We start from the raw sequence: 23280 nt of genomic DNA, 5'->3' as shown, positions 1-23280 counted from the left end.
GCCAGCTGCCCGGCACCTGAGCCGAACCGTGCTTCTCCCTGGGAAGTCAACTTTAAATCAACTGCAAGAACGCGTCTGGAAACGTGGTTGCGACGCGTTTGTCTTGACCTTCTTCAAGTTTTTGACTTCCTTGACTTCCCTTGACTTCCCTTGACTCGCATATCTAATGGCATATGCCAATGCGTTGTAATACAAAACCGGGGTCCAATCTTCCCTAAACCTACTGGGCTTGCACGAATGAACTCTGGATTAACGAGGTCACGCTCTACACAGTCGCCATGGGACACAATCAATGTGCGCAGGCTCCCCAAGAGCGCCCAGTCGTCGACGTGGATCCCGATGGCGACCTTTTGTTGAAAGTTGGCGTCACGAGCTGCATTTTTTCTGATCATAACTTGGCATGGACAAGAGAGAGGAAGATCTTGGAGACGAATCAGAAGAAGATTCGGGAGATGAGTCAGAAGAGGATTCATACGAGGCTTTTAAAGATGCGACAGAAGTCGAATCGGCGGAGGATACACGCGGAGTGCTGGCCGAAGATCCCGAAGAGATCGAAGAGATGCAAGAAGCGCCGGGAGCTGAAGGGGCCGAAGAGCCCGCGAATGGTGACGAAGGGCATGGCCATGCTGTCGCAGCCACGTTCAGAGTCTGCTCCCGGACCTTGGCGAGATCCTCCCCGGTCTGGAAGAAGATGCTATTCGGGGGTTTGCCGAATCCATGCCAAGGGACGGCGACTGGGTAGTCGAATTGCCGGATGATGACGTAGAAGCCGTCGGGTTCTTCCTTAACACAATCCATGCCAGATTCGACAAGCTTCCCCCTTCGACCACCATCCCGACCTGAAATGGTTGTACCAGGTCACAGTCACAGCAGACAAATACGACATCATCCGCCTCTTGCGGCCCTGGGCCCCGGCATGGGCCAAGCACATCTTTGACAACCTTAAAGAGTGGTCCGAGGACTCGTTGATCCTGCGGCAATTTGTCTGGATATCCTGGGTTCTTGGTGCCACAACGGAGTTTACGAGAGCCATTCGATACATGGCCATGAGGTACGACCAAGACCAATTGGAACAGGTCGGGGACCCAACTTCAGATATCTTGGAGCCATCCCAGATTGCCGGTAAGAACGCATCCATCAGATATTTGGATGAGATTGAGGAACCTAACTGGGCTTGTTGTAGGATTGTCAAAAAGATGCGACTATCCTTCCTAAAGAATATCTTGTCTCCATTTCAGGACGCACTTGACATGCTGTTAATCCGCAAGTCTACTCATCAGTACGCCTGCAAGCTCGGTCAGCCCGGCTGCGAAGAAGTGATGTTGGGCAAGCTTATACGCTCATTAAACAGTCAAAATCTGTGGCCACTTCCTAAAGCTGAAGATGTGACGGATTCGGTTGACGTCATGGTCGATGCTCTGAAGACAGTGGATCAAGACACCGTGCGACCTGTACACAGAGAACTTGCGGCCTCTGACCCGGTCTATCATTGCGAAAAGGTACTGCGTAAACCACTGTCTCGCAGATCGGTTAGGGGTCTCCATAGCGCTCGGCTCACCCAGTATCACAAGACTCAGCTCCAGGAACACGGGAAGGCCACGGGTCTCGCTACCACGAGCGAAGAGCCGGCCAGGAAAAAAGGTGAAGCTAAACAACTAATCATTCATCATCTCATTTGTATTTGCAGAAATTTCATAAAATTAATAGTAATGAATCTTCTGAAAGGGCAATCGCATCTTGCCTCGTATTCCCTGATCTCCAGGGCAAGTTGTGCATCCACCATCAGAGTAGCCAGTAAAACAATGCCATAAATCAACCCGATCCCTCGCCTATCTCGAATTTTCCGAATGCCAATATCAATATCAAACCCGAATAATGAAACCGTTGCAATCACCATCTCCCACCTCTCAAGTCCTCAAGTTCTCAGTCTGAGGCGATCTCGATGTAGTCGACGACCACGAAGCCCGTCAGCTTTCCTTGCTTGCTGAAGTGCTCATCGAAGTGACGCTTGGACAGCACCGAGAATCGCTGCAGCTGCGGCTCCAGCTCGACGAAGAGCGGAAGCTCCATGCCGCATTCCGGGTGTCGCGACTTGTCGTTCCAGTCGCGCAACTCATGGTGGTTGCTCTTTACGTGCTGGACTTCTTCGCGCATGGTCGTGACACTCTTCGTTTGGTCCGGTACGGCCGGGCGCGACAGGACCGGGGGCCAGAGCGTGCGTGCGTAGAGCTGGGCCGACAGCGAGCCGGCCAGCGACTCCTCGCAACGGGCTTTGCTTGCGACGTGGCGGCAGGGGCGCGGCACGTTGGGTCGGCTTTTCCCGTTCGTGAACAGGGCTTTCATGTCGTCGTTGATCATCTTGTAGATCAGGTTGACAGCGTCGCGGCGCACTTGCTCGATATCCTCTGGAAACGATACGGTGCTTTAGCTTGGCATCTTGCAAGAAGTTATAGAAAGAAGGCTCTTATCAATAAGGGCGTTAACGATGGAAGCACCTTGGTCGTTCTTGATGGTTACGATATCATCAAAGTAGCTCGTGTTCCTGAGGACCTCTTGGACACTACCGTTCTGCGGCTTCTCCGTGTTGAGGGCAATCCAGGTAGCCATTCTGTCGAAAGAAGCACGGTCTCCCAGCTCCCAAGCGATGAAGAGTCTCATGCTGGTGACGGTGGAAGCATTGGCAACAGACAGTTCGATGGCGACTGCCCACTTCTTCGCCCAAGGACGCGTGATACGCGTAACGTTGAGACAGCGGGTGAACTTCAGGAGGTTGTAAAGCAGCTCCTCGCTGAGCTGATCGGGGATAGAAGCATCGTAAGGGTCGCGGATCATGCAGTAGACCAGTTGGACAGCGCGGGGCGAGTGATACTCGGGGAACTCGTAGTCCGGGTTGGCCAGAACCTCGTGGACGGTGTCGCCAGGCTTGTAAACGTCCTGGAGCTTTCGGGTGTTGAACATCTACTTCTGAGGCGCGCGCTCGGCACCATCTCCGGGGATTCGAATCATCAAGTCGCCATCCTCGTCGAACTTTATAGCTGCCATCGCGACGGGCTGGGGTGATACAAACAGTGATGAACTGTGTTGGAGAAGAAAGGTATGGTCAGTTTCATGAGAAGAGTGAAGTAGTGGGTGGAATGAGGAGATTGAGGTGTTATGTAGTAAGGTTGAAAGAAGTTTGAATTGGCGTGAGCGAGTATGGGAGAACATGAGACGGCATGAGAGAGGTCATGATTGTCGAGGATGAACTTACTCTGGATTCAGACTTGAGAGAAATAAATATCAATTCGCGATACTCTGAGAGACATGTGTCAAGAAAGATTTGAATGAAGGATGGTTTATGAAGACGAAGACGAGATAGGTAGACTTGAATGAACGTGGAGGGTTGCAAAGGAAAGACCAATCCAAGTTGTGACAGACTGATAAGGAATTGAACTTGAACTTGGAACATGTAGTCTGGTGGAAGTGATGTGGAAAAGAAGCAAGATGGAACGATGCGGAATTTGATGATAAGAAAACACTTGCGCTGTATGAAAATATGAGATTTACTTACCGTAGGCGTCAACGATGTTGGGTAGTTATGTGCAGGGATATGTGATGGAAGGGAAGATGCTTCACATAAATATGTAGTGGACGAGATGTTGTACTCGATGAACAGTGTTCTCTCGTGACGATGCAAAACGAGATAGTAAGGTTGTGGTGATGGGATCGCGGAGGGAAATAATTGTTTGGTTTGCGTAATGTCTGTTGCCCGTCAGGTCCGTTGATGAAAAGGAAGGAGCAGTCTATCCCAATAGAGATGTATGACAATCAATTTGATGAGGTGGTAAGCGTAGAATGTTTGGGGAATCTCGTTACATGAGAAGATGGGATTGGTACCTTCCAACTTGGGGAGTGCAAATCGAAACATCGACTGTCACCGGTATGAGGGAAAACCAGGTCAAAGTCCGACGAGGCGGGCACGTAACAGTTAAGCGTAAGTATTATCTTTGTTATTATTATGTAGAGATCTAAAACATTGTCTCCCGCTCATGATTCGTTCACATTTGCAACTAAGGAAATCCAATCATTAACAATCCTCCCCGCCACTACCGTGTGTCAACAGCAATGAGCTGGCGTCCATCAAGTCGCTCTTTGCTCAACTGCTCCAGGAAGTTAAGGGTATCCCGACTCGGCGAAATACCCCTTATTGGGACGGCTGGGACTGGGTGAGACCGAAGGTGATGGTGTAGTTGTTGCCGCCGCTCTGCTGGCCGAAGTTGGTGGAGTAAGAATTGTCCCATGACCGAGTGTACTAAAGGAAGCGAGGAGAGGGCATGTTAGCAGTCAAGTAGCGTTGATGGAAGGCGGAAAGGATGGGTGGGGGTAATGGCCTTACCATGGAGCAGACCTGGCTCTGAGCGACACCGTTCTTGAGAAGGAGGTAGCTGTTGAAGAACGAGCAGGCGCGGGCACCGCCGGGGGAGGGGTGGCGGTACTCGTAGGCAGCCTGGTCGGAGCAGGCCTTGGCGCAGTTGGCGAGCTTATACTGGGCCGAGATGGGGAAGGTCTGGGACCGGATGAAGGAGTCCGGGGTGGTCTTGGGAGCGTTGATGGCGGCATCGACGGGAATGGAAGTTCCCTCGTATCCGGTAATAGGCTTGAACTTGTTGCTGACGTATCCGTTGGAGGCGGCAATGACGATGCGGAACTGGTTGTTGTCGGGCTGGTCGTTGGCACCGTTACCGACGTTGATAGCGTGCTCCGCGACGACAGGAACGGTCCAGAAGGTACACTTGATGATGGTGGTGGGGGCGGGCTTGGGGCAGTTGTCGCCAGATGCCTTTTAAGCCATTAGTATGGGTTTCCCATATGGCAGGTCTGGGCCCTGTTACTTACAGTGAGACCATTACGCTCGTACATGATATTGAAAGCGTTACAGCCATCCATGACGTTGCAGGCCCTAGCGCAGATGGCCGGGTCGTAGGTGTCGATGGTGTTGAGGGTCTTGTACCCGACACCTTCTACAGAGCCCTTAAGGTTCTGGAAGGTATTGAAGTAACCATCAGGAGCGTCAGCACCGAGAGCGGTGGCGGCGAAATCGGGGTCGTTCAGGAATCCCTCGGCTGTGGGAGGGTTCGAGGCAGGGCCTTTGCCAGTGGCCTGGGTACCGCAGGCGGCGCGCTTAGCGAAGCGCAGATTGGAGGTGGAAGTGAGCTCCACGGCGTTGCCGCCGAAAGGAGGAGTCACGGCGACGGGGGTTGGGACGGAGTCGGCAAGGTCCTCGAGGTCGAGGAGCTGGGCCCGGGTGAAAGCCGCAAGGGCAAGTGTAGCGAAAGTGAAGCTTTTCATTGTGATAAGCCGGGGTGGGACTAAAATGTCAAAGCCGAATATGGCGCTTGAGAGGGATGATTGGAAACTTGCTGAACTGGAGAGAGAAAGAATAGACTCTGGAAGGGAAATGATCTGCGTTATATAGACGAGGTCACACAGGGGTCCACGGGAAGTGGACTTTGGCCCGAGGGAACTCTGGGGAACTGCTCACCGTGTATCTTGGTACGGCGTGGTCCAGGCCTCCACGGTAGGCAGCTCACTTTCGATAGTACGGTACGCCGAAGAAGCAAAATGAATGCGCATTCAGGCGCAACACTGCCAACAAAGTTGACGAGGGCGTCGGGCGTAGCGGACGTCAGGTCACATCCCGCAAGCGTGGTTTCCAACACGTGAAGCGCAGTATGGCCGTATGTCGAGGATACGAGAAATTCCACCCCGCTACAGACAGCAGTGGGATGGCGGAGAGCTGAGAAGCGACCACAGCCAGATGGTCAGCTCGGGCTAGAGGTACCGTGGCCATTGGTTCGGGACCGGCCTCGAGTGCTGCTTTCGGGTTAGGCGCGATGCCTCGATCATGTTGTCGACAACACTATTGGGCGTTTTGGCACTAACGTGAAGTGACCCAAGCCACCATTTATGCATATCAAGCAGTGAATCTGCATGATCTGGTTCGCGCATGGTGCCCCAAGACATTGTTCTGTAGTACCTCAGTGCTGGGAGGGATCTGCCGCCAGTTAGCGTGCGCCGGACCACTTTCGACAGCAAAAGCCGACCTCAGTGTTGCTGCTAAGCACGCGGAAGCAACGGCGCCCTCGTTTTTAGACGGACAAACTGGTGCAAGTCGGGCTCGCGTATCTTAGACTTCTTTCTATAGCTGCCAAACGAGCCGAGCTATTCGAACCTAATGCCGGGAAGCGGTGCTTTTTGGTGGGACGATAGATGCAAGCAGGGCTCGTATCGTGTGTTGGCCAATCAAGGCCATTGTTGACCGGAGCCATTTCCGCTTTTCATCCCAAAAAGCAGTGTGAGATGGGATGAACGCAAACACCAAACCATCTGAACACTTGCAATCAACAGCTGATGATATGGTGATACCTTGCCTCAATCTGTATGCTCGATCTGTGCAACTGGGCTACTGCGGGAACCAGGCGCAATGGTTCAATTGAATTTTCCCTCCCAGGTCCCGCCTCGTGCCTGGTGGAATGGAAATTGGGGGAAGCCACTCATTTGGGTGCGGTGCCTTCTGGCTGGCGCGCCCTGACGCTAAACACTAGCCACAGCAGCCAGCCCAAGTATCCTAACGCCAAAAGCTAGGCCCTGGGCGCGTACCTAGCTAGCTCAGGCTTAAGCCACCTGCACCTGTCAAGCTGAACCTTGAGCTAGAACCTGAATTTCTGCGGGCAGGCTGCCGATGTCAAGGTAAATGTACTACCACTTTAGGACGTGTTTACTCTAGTCAGCCAGCTTCCAGCTTATCGGCCGACGCACGCACCTTTTCAGCCAGCTGATTCGAAGCTTATTCGAATTTTATTTGAAATAAGAATCAACCTTTCGGGAGATCGAGCGTACGTTAAGGGCCGAGCGTGAGTAATACTACACTCACTAATTTTAACGCACGCCGGTTCGAGGACCGAGCGCGAGTAATGCTACACTTACTCCTACAGTACCCTTTATAAGCTACAGTACTTACAGTACCCTTTATAGCACCTTTTATAGCGCCCCTCTACGCCCTATAAGGCAGTCGAAAAGCTGGATCAGCCGGCCTAAGGTCGGCTGTTTCATTCAGCCAAGATTCATCGATATAATTAAATACGATTAGCCGGTCCCGAGACGAGACGAAAAAAGACGAGACGACGGTCAGCCAGCTTTTTTTTACTTTTAACCAAGGGGTCGAAGTAAACACACTGCTAGATTTTCGGCTGATATATAAAAAAAGGGGGCCGTCACCGGACGTATGCTTCTAGCCCCTTTAAGGGGACGTGCGCGGCCTAAAAGTTCAGCTGGCTGACCAGAGTAAACACGCCCTTAGACAGCCGTCCAGGCCCCGCTGACAAATGCCGGTAAACAGGCACAAGTTACTCGATCCTGAGCGTTAAGATCTCGTCATGCTTGGTGAATACGCTGCGTTCCTCAGGCAAGTCGGTAGAGAACCTGACCAATGCTTCAGCACACGTTTACCTCGCTTAGGCTTAGCCAATCCGGGACGGGCACTCTGTTGCGGCTGAAGATGCCTGTGCTCATGTGCGCAATTGATTTGTCTGATCAATCCATGCACCTGGAAGATGCGTAGAAGCTGGCTCGAGCTGGAGCTGGGGCTGGGCTTTCACAAAATCACGTTCGTCAGCTCTCCCCCACCACGGCCAAGCAGAAGCAGGCGCCCATCGTAAGGGTCCGACGCCCGAACAGAGCGAGTAAACAGGCTTCATGCCCACCATGCCGCTCGGCACAGATCCCTTGAGCCGTGTTGAACCTTCAATAGGTTTGATCGACAGCGGGCTGCTTGAGTGATAACGCCCTGGATTCGGCAAAACCCGGAATCGTCATACCTGTCTTTCAACCTCTTACCACACAGGCCTGCGCTGCAGTTCCTTCCTGTCGCGTCGCAAGTCCAATATAGATATCAACTCAGCTCCGCCCGCGCTCTTGGCTACCAAATAGGGCCGCTAAGCTTTCTGTCCCCGGAGATCACGTTCTAGATACAATGGCCACACTGTTCCCCTGCGCGAGTCTCAAATCTTGGATCCTTCACCTCCTAGCCGACGGGAATTGATCCTATATCCCTTTGCAATTCCGTTGGTCAGGACGCTCTCCTACTAGGGGCCATCTTCCTCGACTTCATGCCTTGACAACTGAACTCCCTACCCTACCTCCAGAGAAGACTCATATAGCAATCGGCGGCCGAGGTAATAGTCTGCCAGCAGAAGCAATACTACTGTACCGTGTTACCGGGTCCCATAATAATGATCTACAGCGCCGATGGCCCCGAGGAAAGAACTATTTTCTCTTGTTGTTTACGAACTTGCTTCTTCTTGGGTTCCCAAAGCGGTGCTGAATTTGCTTATTCTTGACCTTATCTCTTTCCACTCACACGTGCTAGTGGCCCCCGTCGCTGCAGCCCTAGCTGTGGACTTTATGCCGAGGTTGCCCAACAGCCGGGAACGGTAGTTACAACTTCGGTGGCGTTGCGCATCGACTACTGCGGCTCGGTGACCCCGTTTAGGATCTCGTACAGGGAGCCTATGAGGCCTCAGATTGGGGTTCGCCCAAGCTGGGCGTCTTTAGGACTTTTCAAGGGATCGGCGATAAGAAGCATTCCCAGAGCTTCCCCAAAAGCAACTTGCTCGGGGCTTGCCTGATGCCGGGCTCGACCCATGTCTGACTCAGTAAGCACATGTGCGGCGAAATCGTCTTCTTCGTTTAGGCCGTGGCCGGGTGGAGTAGTGATCTAAGTATCACGCTGTGTAAAGCCTTGCAAGATTTGGACCAGGAAATGATACGCGACACAATTAGTGAAACAGCTTGGGGAGACCCTGGTGTTAGCCTGGACCGAGAGAGGGTGACCACAGATGGACATACCATAGGGTAATCATAAGAAACGGCGACAAGATCTGCAAGATATCGAAAAACGACATGCGTGAAAACCGACCAAAACTCGGACCACGACCCGGCGGAGATCAAGTACGCGGTGACCTTCTTCCGGCCGTCAAACACCGGCCGCCCGTTCTTGACGGCCCCGACCACGGCTGCGAGAGAATCTTCGAGCAGCACCATGTCCGCGTCCTCCATGGCAATGTCCGACCACTCGCTAGGCGGATGCCGATGTCCGCCGCCTTCAAGGACCGGCGCGTCATTAACGCCGTCGCGCGGCTGCAGCTCCCGTACGATGAGCAGCTTCTTGCCCGGCGTCGTGCTCGTGAAGACGATTTCGGGGTAGGCGCGGGCTTGGTATCATTGGTGGTCGTTGAACGTCATCAGGCCGGCCTCCGGGGTTGTGGTGGTCGTGGGGTTTCCGAGTTGCTGTCGCCATCGCCGTCGATGACAACGTCGTCTTATTCTTTTTTCATCTTCTTGTTCGTGTCAGGGGAGGTGGCGAGGGTTTCGGGTGGAAATCTCTTCAGGGCCGAGCTGTCATGCACGACACGTTTGGTGGCCATTTCGCATTGGCGGGCCACGGCGAGAGCCGTAAATCCGAAGCCACCAGTAGCCAAATCCAGATATATATGCATCATGGGATCAGTTGATGAATGTCAATACCCCTTCGCATCTATTAGTGTCTCACGCGCATGACCTCCGCGATCTCGGGACGGGCCGGCCTACTAAGCGCCAGAAGGCCGATGAGGGTCAATCCGCCTTGGATCTCGCGGGAGACATGCTCCTCGGTCCCCGGGGCCGAGGTTCCGGAAGACAGCAGCGGGCCCGTTCAGACTAATACCTTTCGCGCCAAGAGGATCAGGGAAGATACGCGGCGACCCTCTTTGGCGACCTTTGTGCAACGGCCCAGTAGGGTATTAGGAGCGCCTTTGATGAGCAAGGCTTGGTGTCACTGGACAACAACTAAATCGAGTATCATTTGCGCGGTCTCACAGATTCAGGGCATCATCGCGAACCTGCGCGTCTCTGGAATGCCCAAACTCCCTCTTTTCCTCCCCGGAAACGCGCATACCCAACCCATGCGGCTCCACGAGCCCCAAGAGCGTAGCCATGAGCCTATTCCGGTTGTCGAACGCGAGATCGGACCGGCGTGTCCAAACTCCGCGGAGGTCAGGGACCGATCCGCGCCCCGCGGAGAAGCGGAGCGCGGCCTGGCCCGTTGCATTCCCGAAGATTCATCTCTCCGAGAGCAGGGTGGAGAGGGTTTCGGCGTCTAAGCCGGTCGCTTTGCAGAGGCCCGCGGCGCTCCAGAGCTTGTGGATGGCCGGGTGGTCAGGCAATGTGTCTTTGACGGCGGTGATGGACTCGGCGGTGAAGGGGCCGGTGCCGATGGCGACATCGGTGACTAACTCACGGTTCCATTAATGTAGGTCGGAGTAAGTCAGTTTTCCCAAAAGGACACAATCTAGTAAGATGCCTTGACGGTTGCGAGCTCAAGGGAGTAGAATGCAGCATCAACACTTTCCCCGGCCACGGAGCGAATGGGCAGGTTGAGCTCCCCAGGCGGCTTACAGGACCCCACCGATGAGCAGGATGGACCCAAAACACTTGAAGCGGTGTCCCAGGATCTTCCAGGCCCACCGGTTCAGCGACGCAGAGAGCCTGTTGGGGCAATGCTCCTCGAGGCGCTCGGCCGCGTGTCCGGGGTCGAGGCCGGTGGCCGCGTCAACGTCGATATCGGCGATTGAGGTCTTGTGCTGGTCGATCCTTCCGAACTCGGTATATATGGAGGCAACATTGCCTGTTTGGAATTGCCCACACCGACCAGCTGCAAAGGCTTTTTGAGGAACTTTCACGATATAGCCTGCGCTATATTGACAGCAAGTCGCCTATTCAGGGAGCGCCCCGTCCAACTATGCGACGATACATTGTGGTGCTGACGACTGTAGGCGTCCCTGTCGATATAAAGAGTATGAGGTGTGAAGTACAAGTAAGCGAGCTAGGGATTAGGAGCTGACTCCATGTGCTCCACACCCAGACTGGGCAGCTCCTTGGCGGATGACAACGGAAGACTTACGTTTCGCTTGGGTAAATCTGGATTTTCCGATTCGAGGAATCGAGGGTAGGAGTTTGGGCAGGGTGGAAATGCCTCAGGCGTTAGGCATTCATTTGGGACACCGCCTTGGGCCCACATAGGATCTTCCCATGCCATCACACCGAATGCCATACCTAGGTAGGTATGGCGCATTGATCGGTCGGTATAGACATGGCTAGTGTCTGTCCACTTGATAACACATGCTGGACTAGTGTAGCCACCGACAAACGTGGCGATCATGTCTGCGGAGGGAGTAATCGAAGCGGGCACTAACGGCCGAACGCCAACCTGCTCAGCCCTTCGCAGCACAGTGAAAAGTTGACATCAGGGGACATAACCCTAAACCATCAACCATGGCCGATGAGTGAGTATACGCCTATGTCAACGCCGCTCGAGTGAACAATACCCAAGAATCTCCATTTTGCACCTACCGAATACGCAGGAGCTTTGCGCCAGGCTTATTTATAGAATAACAGACGTTCGTGTCTGGGAGCCAGCCAATCACGACACTAGCCGATTCCGTGGGGCCCTTGGGTAGAAGCGCTTGTCAGTCTGCCAGTCTTATTGTGGGCGGTCTCCCCTCCCAGCCCCGCCGAAGCTCGGAGCATTTGGTCAACATGGCTCTGTCAAAAGATAACCTCATCCTGTCGGCCGTCATCCGCCTCCTCGGGTCCTTCGGATTGCCATATGTACATAGGTTACATATGTCGCTACCTACGGCCCTCCGTCCGCGGTGGCCTCGCTCCTAGGCGATGGCTATGCAGGTCTCGCCTAGTCTCAACTGCATGCCCACCACCACGCAATTGGCGCAATGGAAACCAACCTGACAAACAGCCGGTGAGAGCGATTGACATCGACCCACCATCAACATGCCATTTTTTATTCTGGGGCAGTTGGCCAGCCTCTTCTTAACGCTGAGCGGATAAGTAGCACCCGGACAAGATAAGTATAATAACCCCATGGGAAATAAGAACACATGAGCTGAGATTATGTTGGTTGTAAACGGGGTATACTGACTGGTTCGCGACATTCTTCTTTACTGCTGTTCAAGAGCGCCGGAGTGAAACGAGTTACGATCTGGCCACTCCCCCATACTCGAGTATTTCCTCGCCGGAAATCTAGCTGGTGGCCACCATGTCTTCTCCCCCCACCTTCGTTGAGCACAATGGCAGTCCACCCGGCCACCAAACGATTCGTATTATTGCCGTCGCCGTCTCGGTATCCTTGATCGTCGTATCCCTCTTCGCCATCATCCTCTTCGGCTACAGGATGAAATCTTCGCGGCAGCCTCCCCGCAGACAGAGAGCCGTCCCAGCCCGCAAGGTCCGCCCGGAGCAAGCTCTGGGCCAGAAGGCGGTGGACCACATACCCATAATAAAGTACCAAGCCGACACATTATCACCGCCACTACCGCTACACCACAAGAAAAGCTCGCACAGCCTATGGCCCGGCACCAACCAGACGGCGCAACCCCGGGAGGCTTTGTCCACGCGGCTTTGGCATATGATCAGCTGGCGCCGGCCGAACGACGATGAGGAGGTGGAAGACGAGAAATGGCGGCCGTCCGCCTGTTCCATCTGCACCGAAGACTTCCACACGGGCGACAAGCTTCGCAAGCTGCCTTGTGGCCATCTCTTTCACCCGGCGTGCCTCGATCCTTGGCTCTGTGAGCAGTCGCGCACCTGCCCGTTATGGTATGTTTGGACGCTTCCCAAGTAACTTGCAAACCAATCACGATCGATGGAGACTGACATTTACTTGTGATTCGCCCGAAAACAGTCGCATAGATCTTGAAGCCCAGGCAATTTTGGTAACCATGTCCAAACCGGCAGCGGCAAGGATAGCCAGAATGATCCAATCGCCTGTGTAGCGGACGATGACCTCTCTTCATGGAAACGACAGCAGTATAAATATACCCTGTAAGGTGAAAGACTGGCAAGGAGCTCAAGCGACGTTTACCAGCTGCAACTAAGTGATGTGAGGCAGGACAGAGAAACAAATGTAATGAATAATGAAGGTGTAATATACAGCTGACGAATTGAAATAAGTAAAACTAAGTAAGAAAATCAAAGCCCTGAAACCCCCAGTGCCCATCTACTCGTGTAGAATCCATAACCGATCCCGGAACACCCACCATGCAAGTCAGCCCTAAATGCCCAAAAGAGTATGACCCGAAAGAGACAACCCCCTACTCATCCTTAGCCGGGTCAAACCCAGGCACCGAGTTCCCCGCCGCCGAGCGCAGCGTGTTCGTGAACTTATCGTCCTTATCCCAGAACTTGGGCCCGACGCCGCCATTCCACGCCTTGTAGAGCACGTCGCGGAGCGACCCTTTCCCCCTGGACCGAGGGCCAGCTGTTCCACCCGACCAGGTTGCCCAGGACCCATTTGCGGGTGTAGTTCTCCTGCCTCTTGTCGTCGTCGGCGTTGGCGAAGCGCCAGCAGCGCGTCGCGGCCCCGTCCTTGTGGTAGACCAGCTTGGCGTGCGTGCCCTCGCGCAGGAACCCGTCGTTCTTGGCGTGCTCGTACTTGCCGTGGCACGAGGGCGCCACGCGCTTGATGTCGTCGCCTTTCGTGAACACGACGATGTTCTCCCAGTCGTGGTTGTGGCCGATGCCGTAGGAGCCCCAGACGGTCTGGTCCTTTTCGAAGTAGTACTCGTACCTGGAGGTCCCATTTAATTAGTATGCAATGGGAATAGAGACAGAGAGAGAGAGATAGAGAGAGCGATAAAGATCTGTGGATTGAGTTGAGTAATACTTACATGATGGCACACCATCCGTTGTTGCAGCGAGACCGGCTATAGAGGTTGTTGAACTCGAGGCGGTTGTTGTCGCGGCAGTCGGCCGCCATGCTCTTGCCGACAGGACTTAGGCCGGGGTTGGTGTTGCCCTCAGGGCCGACGGCAGCAGTGAAGTAGCAGCCATCCGTGTCGAAGTCGGTCATGGGGTGGAACTTCTGCTCGAGGGCCGAGGCGCTGTCACCAAGACGTCCGACGATCTTGGCTTCGCTCACGGCCAGAAGGCTGCCTACGAGCAGTACTGCCTGGATGGCGTGCATTTTGTGGGAAATGACGAGAGCACTATTGAAGAAAGATGAGGAATGTGGTGAATGGAGTAGACGTTTATTGGTTTGTTTGAGATGATGGTGATGCTGAGAGACGATTAAAAGTGCAACAGGACAGAAGCAGTCTTTATGTATGCTTTCGCGTATCTGAAAACAGATATTTTGGTACTATGACTGACATTGATCATATAGATCCTATACCTAGACGCTTACTATCAGCCCAATATCCGGTGCTATGAGCTGAATTCATTCTACCATCCTGGCGCCCCCACCATTGTAACAAATCATCCTGCACAGCCAAGACACCCGCGGAGTAGCGTTAGATGAAGCCAATCAGATCGACGGAAAGGCTGAAGCTGGCTGCACCTGTGCCACTAGTAAGATTACTCAGATGCATTTAGAAATGATCCTACTGAGGTCGAGATCGAGAAGGATGCATAAAGCTGTAGCCGGGACTCTTGAGTGGTGGGGGCTATACAGTCTGTATGCCTTACATGATCGTAGCTTACTTTCTGCGTATGATGTTATTCTATTTTCGTTACATAGCTAACCCCCAGTATTGAGTCTCGCCCCTTGAGGGTCTTTCAAGTCTAGTAGTCCACCTCCGGGTGTCTAGGTACAACGACATCGTCATCGTGTTGTCCAACCTTGGTGAAGATTGTGACTTCAATCAGGATGCAGCCCTTGGCTGCCTGCCGAGAGGTGTAATTTGTTTTCAGCTGCCACAAGACAACAGCATATCTCAAGTAACCCATATATGTCAGCCTGGTGGAAACAGCTATCAACCACCGCAATATATTCCCACCCCATGTACCACACTTACATCGGGAAACCGTAGTAAGGCAGCCTCTTGTGCAAGGTACGAGACGCTAATTGGCCGACGATAAGTTAGTGTGTCCTGATCTACGTATACGGGGGGCCAAAGCTGTGTGGGGGTTGAGAAAGACGAGGCTGGCCCATCTAGATCACATTTTAGACAGCAAGTGAACCGACTAAGCACCACGATTAGCCAAGGCGTACTTCAAGTTTCAACCTAATGGAAACGACCAGGCAAAGCTGAACAAGCCACGTACTATATTTAGGACGCTGGGACGCACGCCATATGAAACTCGGTCTTGTAACGTGAGCCTCGAAAAAAGAAAAGCGACGCTTCAGCGCCCCAGCATGATGAAAACTCGCCCGAGCTCACCACATCCTTTTCTCAACCCGGACGAGCACGACGCTCTTGCTGGACCGTCCCTGCATATCCCGCAACCTAAGCAGGCGGTACCCGCAGCGCAGCCGGTCGAGCCGCACGCAGGCCCAGCCCATGGGCAGGTCCTCCGGCCGCTCCTCGTGCCAGACGCGGAACAGCACGAACGCCATCTCGGGCATCACGCCGTCCACATTCAGCACATCGAGCGTCTCCCCGCCGCCGCCGCCGCGGAAGTCGGGCGCCAGCCCCTGCAGCGTCCGCGTCCGCGCCCGCGTCTGGGTCCACCCGGCCCCTCCAGGCGACGGCGCCGGCGGGCCACCCCGGCGCATCTCCTCGTAGAGGTGCGGGGCCGCGTGCAGCTCCAGCGTCGCGTAGGGGCGGATCCCGCTGGAGCCGTCGTCGTCGACCGGGAAGGGCGCGGGCAGGTCCTGCGCGGCCAGGACGTGCACGGCGAGGCGCTGGATCATCCGGTGCCGCGGGATGTAGCGCAGCGTGTCCGGGTCGTGGGCGCTGGCCGCCGAGGGCGGGCGCGCCGGCATCTGGGATTCCGTGCGGTACCCGTCGGGCTTGCGGACGAAGCCGCCCGTGCCGGCGAACATGGCGTCGTTGATCATCAGGCCCGGGTCGCAGACGTGCCGCTGGAGCGCGGCCGCCTGGACGCCCTTTTGCCAGTGCGCGAGCGGGTTCGGGTTGGACCGGGGCGAGGACGGGTAGGTCTGCATGAGGAAGTGGCGGTTGTGGCGGAAGAGCGCCACGGGGTGCTGCGCGTGCGCCTGGGTCAGGGAGGCGTCGGAGAGTGAGAATACGTGCGTCGGCGAGGTGGCCTCGGTCTGGTCCAGCGAGCGGAATGGGATGTCGCGGGTGAGGATGCCGAGCTGGCTCAGGGGTTCGATGACTGTGGTGGAATCATCTTCCTCGTCTTCCGCCTTTCCTGTCTTCTTCTTCTTCTTGAACAGGCTGCTGGTGCTAGAGTCCGGTGTTTGTGCCCGGTCCTCCTTCAGCGGCGTCTGCTTGACCTCGATCAGGATCTTCTTGCGGAGACTGCCCGGAGAGGGAAGCACTGTCGCGTCAGACGCCGGTGCCGGGAGCAGAAACTCGGGCCACGCCTTGTTGATGATCCGGACGACGGCCAACTGCTGGGGCGGATCGCAGTGAATGTCGAGGCTCACGATCAGCGGCAGGTCGGTGGCGGCGAAGGCGTGCTCCTTGATGGTCTGGCAGACGTCGCTGAATAAGAAGCCGTTGATCGTTGACCCAGGGCCGTGCTGCACCCGGGGCTCATATACGTACACGGTCTTCCAGCTTTGACGGATCTGTTGGATATCATGGATGAACCGTTCGTCCTTGGCTTTGGCCTCGGAGTGGTCCAGCGTCTTCTTCAGGGCGTTGAACCATACCTGCTGCATCGTGGTAAGCTCCTTTGTCAGCAATTCCTCCTGCTCGTCGTTGACCTCGTCACTCGGCACCCAGTCTCCGTCGCAGATGTCGATTTCCAGGTGTCGGCAGCCCCGTAGCAGCGCCTCCTTATACGCATCGGTGCTGAACACAGTGTCCTCGGTGATGGGGACGCTGGACAGCTGGGTGCCGTTGAGACATGTGTTGTGGCTCGAGTTGACAAAGTAGTTGCTCAGTGGCCACTCCATATCTAAGTCGTCGACGGGCGGGGATTTCAGAATATCGGCGGCAGGAGATTTCATATAGCGGAGGAAAGCTTCCAAGTCCACCTCCCCATCGCCAAGATGCAGCTTGTCATCGTCGGCGAGGTCCTCGAGGGGGTCACCGCCGGCTTGGAACTGCTGCAGGAATGTGCCGACCTGATGCTGGGACCAAGCCTGGTTCGGACCGGCGTGTTGCTTGAAGACCTCTGTGAGACTATCTAGCAGCCCTCCCTCGCGGAATAGAATTTCTGGGTTTCGCGCGCCAGCGCGCGGGGCTGAATCACAAACCTGGGAGGAGGTCCCTGTGGCGGTCATGGTAATAGAGAAATAAAGATAGATGTGAAAATTTTGCGTAGGGTTCGGACGGTAAATATTGTTCGGAAAAGAGTACACAGAGCTACGTTGAAACTTTTCTTTTGAAAGCTAGGTATACGCAACGTGCAGACTCTGATTTAGACGTCATTACCACCACTCAAGTAGGCCTCCAAAGCTCTATCACGTCACGAATCTCCTGGCCAACGAGTCTTGCCGGTGCCCGAAGTAACATGGAGAGTGAAGCGGGGTATAGAAACAACCCATTGAAAGAAAACCTTCTCCGAGATACACTGCCACAACAAGCGTGACGCGGACGGAACGGAGAATTATGCACGAGTCAACCTCGGAGCTGACCCCGCCGCCGCTAGCATGGATTTAGTTACTGCAGGTACCCAAGGGACGGAGTATGACTTGTCGCGTAGCACGTGCTAAATTAGCCCATATAGAACGGGTTGCGGCACGATCGCGGGAATTCGCAGCCTTCGGGGCCCGCGCTGAGCCTACAGTACTTATAGGTGGGCCACGACTTAGCTGCTAGTGCTGCAACGGCTCCGGTATTGAGGCTCGGCTGTGCGGCACTCGGACCCGCCGGTGCCCGAAGGGCCCCCTCAGACAGCCTCCCCGTGAGGCCGTGGCTGCTCCATGATTCGGGTCCAGGGACAAGGCACCATTCATAGTAGACGCCGACTCATACCAATCTAGGGGGCGTCGGATTCCTAGATACGAGACTCGCTGCTACCGAAAGGACACATTTCGTTGCCTGGTGGCCGGGGCAATATCTTCGTCACAGGAAGCCGACCTGGCTGCCTCCCGGATATTGTGCCGCTTTCGTTAGATCGCCAGGGGCTGGTGGACACGGCTAGCGTCGATGCCACGTTCCAGCTGCCTTGGCGTCTCTGACCAACCAAGCAAGAGGGCAAAGCATTACCAGACGGACCTGCATACCATTAGAAGACTTTTGAGAAGGATGGGTAGGTAGTTGCAAGTTATTCGTAGCAGGCGGTAAGTGCACTCCGTGTGCTACCTTTGCTCTATGACTCCATGGTAGTAATTACATAGTTAGACTAGTTGTATCAAGCGCCTGTATTTGACACGGCCATGTCAATCTTAACGAGAAGCGCCGCTGCATTACGCTTATTGTCAGGATCAAATAGCCGGACTATGCGGTACCCGGTCCTCAGCCGGTCCAGCCGGATGCACGCCCAACCGAGCAAAGGATCACGGCCCACTTCGCTGTTCAAGACCCGGAACAGCAGGAACGACAGCTCGGGCGTCACGCCCGCGACGTCGCCGAACAAGACCGCCTGGCCCCGGAAGTCCGGGTCGACGCCCTCGGCGGGCTCGGTGCGGCCGGCCAGGGGCTCGCGCTTCGCGAGCTGCAGCGGGTGCGGGTCCGCGAAGAGCTTGACCTCGACGTAGGGGCGCAGCTCGGCGCCACCCCCGAGGGCAGACCCTGGGCCGCCAGGACGGTGACGCCGCACCCGTGCAGCGTCCTGTGCGGGATCATGGGCTCGGCACCCCCTCGGCGTCCTCGCGGCCCGGCTCTACCCCGCGGTACCCGTCGGGCTTCAGGACGTAGCCCTTGCTGCCGTCGAACATGGCCTCGTTCAGCATCATGCCCTCGTCCAGCGTCTGCCAGTTCAAGGCCGCGAACTGCACGCCGCGGCGCCAGTGGCCCGAGGGGTCCATGTTGGACGAGTCGACGCGCGTGCCGGCCGGGTACGTGCGCATCAGGTGGCGCTTGTTATGGGCGAAGAAGAGCGAGGCCTCCTTGTCGAAGGCACCGGGAAGCTTGGGCTCCGACACGGAGAAGATGTGCCCTGTCATCTCGGCCTCCTGCTGCGCCATCGACTTGTACTTCACGGCGCGCGTGTAGATGCCCATGTCGCTGAGCTCGCGGGTGACTTTCACGGGCTTCTCCTTCTTGGTCGGCTCGCCGTCTTCGTATAGGCTGCTCATGTCGGACTCGGTGGTGGTGACGGGCGTGAGGTCGCCCTCGGGCGGCACGTACTTCACCTTCACGAGGATCTTGTTGCGCATGGCCGCGGGCGAGGGAAGCCCCTGCGGCGGCTCGTCGGGCTCGTCGAGCAGGAGGCCCGCCCACTCTTCGCGCATTATCTCCACCATCGTCTCCTGCTGCGGGGGCGTGCAGTGGACTTCGAGGCTGACGACGATGGGGAGGTCGCTGGTGACGAAGCCGTGCTCTTTGACCGCCCGGCAGACTTCGCGGAACGGCACCTCCTTGGTCAGCGTATGCCCGTGCAGCACGCGCGGCTCGACGCCCAGCAGCCGCGCGAACCGGGCCTTGTGCTCCTTGGCCTCTTCTTTGGCCTTCTCCGTAGTCATGCAGTTGTCCAAGACCCAGGTTCCCAGCTTCAGCGCCGTCCGCGCCCGGAAGCCCAGCTTGCGGGTGCCCTGCCCATCGAGGCCGCTGGCGTCCGGGTTGTCGGGGTCGTGGAAGTGCTCGGTGCCATCCCACACGTCGATTTCGACGCACCGGCACCCGCGTAGAAGAACGTCTTTGTAAGCGGTGGTGCTGGCGTCGCTGGCGAGCTGGTCTCCGGTGAGATAGGTGTTGTGGCTGGAGCTGCAGAAGTAGCTACCAAGCGGCCACGACAGGTCCTGCTCTGGAGGCGGGGGCCCTAGGGCATTGGCCGCGGGTGAAGTCATGTATTGAAGAAACACGCCGTAGTCTAAGCCATCGCCGAGAGGCACATGTTCGGCGCCCTCGGCCTGGATGTGCTGGAAAAATGCGGCCGCTTGGTGCTCGTCCCACCTATGACTGGACTCGCTATACTTGGCGAAGACCTGCTGCAGATGCGTCAAAAGAGACTCACTGAGCAGCAGGTTGTCGTGCGTGGTGTCGTACATGGTGAACGGGGCGTTTGAATTTCCAGTCTAATCATAGAAGAGAAGGCGAAAATTGGGATGGGGATGTTACAAATCGGTAATATTATCATGCCCCTTAAAAAGAGTCGTCGTCCCTGTTGCGTGGCTTGGCTTGTTGTTGTGGATCCCAAGCGTGCCGAGTTCCGCGCGGAACCCCGCCGTCCTCTCGCTCCGCTGGGCTGGACTGGGCTGTCTGTAGTCTGGTCGAGATCTAGATCAGAGGAGACTGTCGGCTTCTCCGCCGCCAGTAACCCTGAGTCAGTTACGCAGGGACAGGGTTACGAGAAGTTCGGATGATCTGCCGGAAGCTAGGGTCCAGGGTATGCGGGCCGGAGCTACGGCCGTGCCCAACCGGCAAGAGTTTTCCCATCTCAATGCTTAGCACATGTAATTAATCTACACAAGCTAATTAGCTCTTATATTTCTTACTTCCCGTCAATACTTAGGCCGAGGTGAACTTGTGTATTATTAGTGGGCCCAAGGTCGCTATAGCGGTTGCCTCTTGCGTGACGACGGAATGTGGCCCCGACTTATCTACAATCTCCATTTCGAGTTGCAGCAAACCTAACATTGGCCAAGGATGTACATTGCAAATCCGAAATTCCACTGTCGTCGAGCTTGATGTCCACGCGGGTGGAATTCGGCCCGACGTCTATTGGGTCAAAGTCACCTGGGCAGAGTTTGGTGACCATGTCAGAGAGTTCCGAGATTTGATTGAGTGATTCTAGAAATCACATGCAGAATGTGGAATGATGGATAAAGATATCGAAGGGCCCTTCGCTAAGTGCGCTGGCTTTGAACGTGAGCAATCTCTACGTTTACCACCAACGACGAGATTTGTGACAGCAACGGGCTCTGTTCTTACCTCGTCCCGCCCCCAGGATAGAATGACCCCTCAATTCTCACAGGATGTGCCAGAGTTACCCTTGCATAATGCGAGCCAACGAGGTCTCAGATGATGTGCATTGCTGGATGCCGAGACCGAGGCTGGTCATTTTTATTTTTGCCATGACATAGCCGTATAAGAAGATTGCTGCTCTTCTGAACTTATAATTACTTGGACACGATAAGAGTATCAGCATGTGACAATCTATCCTGAGAGCGACGCTGTACCATCACAGCTGTCACGGCGGGAGTAGCCGATTTGATGTGACCCCTGGCCAGGGTGGTACCAGAAGAGGCACGGCCATACCGCATTCAGGCCTTCCCACTGCAGATCCCAGCGGAGACATCTGGTTCCAGCTCGCCAAGTACGGCAGACCAAGGCAACGGCTCGACACTTTCTAGGGGCCAGATAGCCGGGACTGCCGTCGGTTGTGTCGTGTTTCTGGGACTGGTGGCCGCGCTAGTCTTCGTGCAGATCCGTCGCAGACGCTACAAGACTGGACAAGCACCGAACGAATACGATGCGTACCGAGCCAAGCCTGAGCTGCCAGCATCGGATGTTCCCAGGGCCGAGTTGGAGGGACACGGCATGTACCCCGAGATGGAAGGAGAACTAGGCCCAGGGCAGACACCTTTCACAGAGCCACATTTGCACGACATACGTGACGGCGGAGATGTCATGACAAAGAAAGACGAACAGCCTACACACAATTACTTACCCGATCCTAACCACACGCGACATACCCATATCAATTAAATCAGCAGACAGACCAATTCCCACTTGTGCTAACGCTTCGCCTCAAAATGGACTCGTATTGATTCGCGTACAGCAAACTTGACGTGTGCTTGTGACCATCTCAACCCAACTACGTTCCGGCTTCCGAGTTTGGTCGTCAACATCATTACCCTTGATTGAAAGCTTTCTGTATACTCCGGTGGTATCATGGGAACATTGTTCACGCAGTAAGTAACCAGCGGTGTCACTGGCACTGCGACCAATACAGTCTGGCTCGCTCCTCAGACCACTCCATTCACTAATCGCGCCGATGCGGAAACGTTCTGCCGGCCGTCGGTCCGCTGCGAGGGGAAGACCGGCGACGTCAAGATCCTCACCCCTTTATCGCGTCGGCCATCGTATGTTTACCCAGGGGACCGCGGTATCGTCACGGCGGATCGATATCCGGACTGCTTTCCGGATGGATACTACAGTATAGGTGAGCCGGGAGCCCCATACCAAAAGCGAAGTGACACACGACTAAGCGTCGGCGGGCTGGCCACAGACTTTGAGCTGGCCGCGGCCTACCCTGGGATGGCCTGCCGGGCGGGTTGGCATACCGCGTGTTCGACAACTTTTGGAATTGGTTTCGGGGAACAATCTCAAGTGTGGTGCTGCCCAAGCGGGAATTACCAATGCGGCACGACACATGTCAAATACGCCCTCACGCCGTCGGCTACAATGCGGGTATGCGTCAGTATGGTGTCGGTTTTGACCTTCGTCGAAACGGCCCACACGAATACGCAAGAAAACCAGCTGGCCACTCGCTCCACCACAGTCCCGTCAGATCAGGCATTGCCCTATCGGATCCAAGCTTTCCCCTTGGCCATACCGGCAATGACTACCGGCAACAGCCCAGGCCCAGATTTACCCGAGCCGTCGACCACCGATACAACCATAGCGACGGCCGCCGATGAAAAAGCCGAGTCTTCATCGTTGACAATGGGCCAAATCGCGGGTTTGGTAGTCGGGTTATTGCGCTCTTAGGTTTCGTCTGCGCGCTGGTCTCTATGCAGGTTCGACGTCAACGGCGCCGCGGATACGCCATACCCGAGCTGCCGGCGACGGACAAATACAAGGCAGAAGGAGATACACCCAGGGTAGAGCTGGGACGATTCAACATGTATCCAGAGGTGAGCAGCGAGCGAGAGCCAGTGGAAGCGCCGCCTGGGGAAACGCAATGCACCCCTCTGATCTTCCACAAGGAGGCAGCGGATACAAAAGAAGACGATTCGCCTGTGCTTCCCCGATGGCACCTAGGGTGACCCTATTACCATGAATAGAAACAATTTGAAACAGCGACATTAGCAGGCGTTTAGAAATGAGTTAGATCTGGAAGACTACAATGAATTCGGTCTAGTCTCAGCAAGAGTAAATTTATAATCGCAAAGAATGCCCCGTGCTTTAAAACTTCGTTTCTAGGGATATTAGTGGTATAGGTATATTCTTATGTCTTAATAGGCCGTAATGTAAGTATAATACGTAAATAGTATAACAGCGC

At 55.3% G+C, this 23280-nt stretch overlaps 10 protein-coding genes across 10 annotated transcripts; 3 read left to right on the top strand and 7 right to left on the bottom strand.

The window, feature by feature from the left end:
* Positions 1–400: 400 nt before the first annotated feature.
* PG986_004621 (uncharacterized protein) lies at positions 401–1534 on the top strand (the record flags this gene model as incomplete). Its single annotated transcript, XM_066840843.1, is given in 4 exon segments — positions 401–628; positions 646–771; positions 804–1442; positions 1526–1534. 4 exon segments carry the CDS (start codon positions 401–403, stop codon positions 1532–1534), a joined length of 1002 nt encoding a protein of 333 aa, XP_066703470.1.
* Positions 1535–1923: 389 nt separating this feature from the next.
* Positions 1924–2958, bottom strand: PG986_004620 (uncharacterized protein; the record flags this gene model as incomplete). Its single annotated transcript, XM_066840842.1, has 2 exons — positions 1924–2405; positions 2496–2958. 2 exons carry the CDS (start codon positions 2956–2958, stop codon positions 1924–1926), a joined length of 945 nt encoding a protein of 314 aa, XP_066703469.1.
* A 1225-nt stretch (positions 2959–4183) lies between these two features.
* Positions 4184–5328, bottom strand: PG986_004619 (uncharacterized protein; the record flags this gene model as incomplete). Its single annotated transcript, XM_066840841.1, has 3 exons — positions 4184–4291; positions 4376–4819; positions 4876–5328. The coding sequence occupies 3 exons, from the start codon at positions 5326–5328 to the stop codon at positions 4184–4186; spliced, it is 1005 nt and encodes a 334-aa protein (XP_066703468.1).
* Positions 5329–8755: 3427 nt separating this feature from the next.
* PG986_004618 (ATPase- P-type- transmembrane domain protein) lies at positions 8756–9464 on the bottom strand (the record flags this gene model as incomplete). The annotated part of the gene is made up of 3 exons (XM_066840840.1): positions 8756–8767; positions 8887–9251; positions 9452–9464. 3 exons carry the CDS (start codon positions 9462–9464, stop codon positions 8756–8758), a joined length of 390 nt encoding a protein of 129 aa, XP_066703467.1.
* A 1005-nt stretch (positions 9465–10469) lies between these two features.
* On the bottom strand, positions 10470–11236 carry PG986_004617 (uncharacterized protein; the record flags this gene model as incomplete). Its single annotated transcript, XM_066840839.1, has 3 exons — positions 10470–10770; positions 10843–10856; positions 10979–11236. The coding sequence occupies 3 exons, from the start codon at positions 11234–11236 to the stop codon at positions 10470–10472; spliced, it is 573 nt and encodes a 190-aa protein (XP_066703466.1).
* Positions 11237–12130: 894 nt separating this feature from the next.
* On the top strand, positions 12131–12715 carry PG986_004616 (uncharacterized protein; the record flags this gene model as incomplete). The annotated part of the gene is made up of 1 exon (XM_066840838.1): positions 12131–12715. One exon carries the CDS (start codon positions 12131–12133, stop codon positions 12713–12715), a length of 585 nt encoding a protein of 194 aa, XP_066703465.1.
* Positions 12716–13263: 548 nt separating this feature from the next.
* On the bottom strand, positions 13264–14056 carry PG986_004615 (necrosis inducing protein; the record flags this gene model as incomplete). The annotated part of the gene is made up of 2 exons (XM_066840837.1): positions 13264–13660; positions 13761–14056. 2 exons carry the CDS (start codon positions 14054–14056, stop codon positions 13264–13266), a joined length of 693 nt encoding a protein of 230 aa, XP_066703464.1.
* A 1191-nt stretch (positions 14057–15247) lies between these two features.
* Positions 15248–17230, bottom strand: PG986_004614 (uncharacterized protein; the record flags this gene model as incomplete). The annotated part of the gene is made up of 1 exon (XM_066840836.1): positions 15248–17230. One exon carries the CDS (start codon positions 17228–17230, stop codon positions 15248–15250), a length of 1983 nt encoding a protein of 660 aa, XP_066703463.1.
* A 1073-nt stretch (positions 17231–18303) lies between these two features.
* On the bottom strand, positions 18304–20101 carry PG986_004613 (uncharacterized protein; the record flags this gene model as incomplete). Its single annotated transcript, XM_066840835.1, has 2 exons — positions 18304–18723; positions 18779–20101. The coding sequence occupies 2 exons, from the start codon at positions 20099–20101 to the stop codon at positions 18304–18306; spliced, it is 1743 nt and encodes a 580-aa protein (XP_066703462.1).
* An 87-nt stretch (positions 20102–20188) lies between these two features.
* PG986_004612 (uncharacterized protein) lies at positions 20189–23044 on the top strand (the record flags this gene model as incomplete). The annotated part of the gene is made up of 4 exons (XM_066840834.1): positions 20189–20376; positions 21284–21666; positions 22009–22742; positions 22796–23044. 4 exons carry the CDS (start codon positions 20189–20191, stop codon positions 23042–23044), a joined length of 1554 nt encoding a protein of 517 aa, XP_066703461.1.
* Positions 23045–23280: the final 236 nt, after the last annotated feature.

The sequence above is a fragment of the Apiospora aurea genome (genome assembly GCF_038362705.1).
Source record: "Apiospora aurea strain CBS 24483 chromosome Unknown utg000003l_segment0_segment0, whole genome shotgun sequence".
Lineage (NCBI taxonomy): Eukaryota > Fungi > Ascomycota > Sordariomycetes > Amphisphaeriales > Apiosporaceae > Apiospora > Apiospora aurea.
This window is presented reverse-complemented; position numbering and strand designations above follow the sequence as displayed.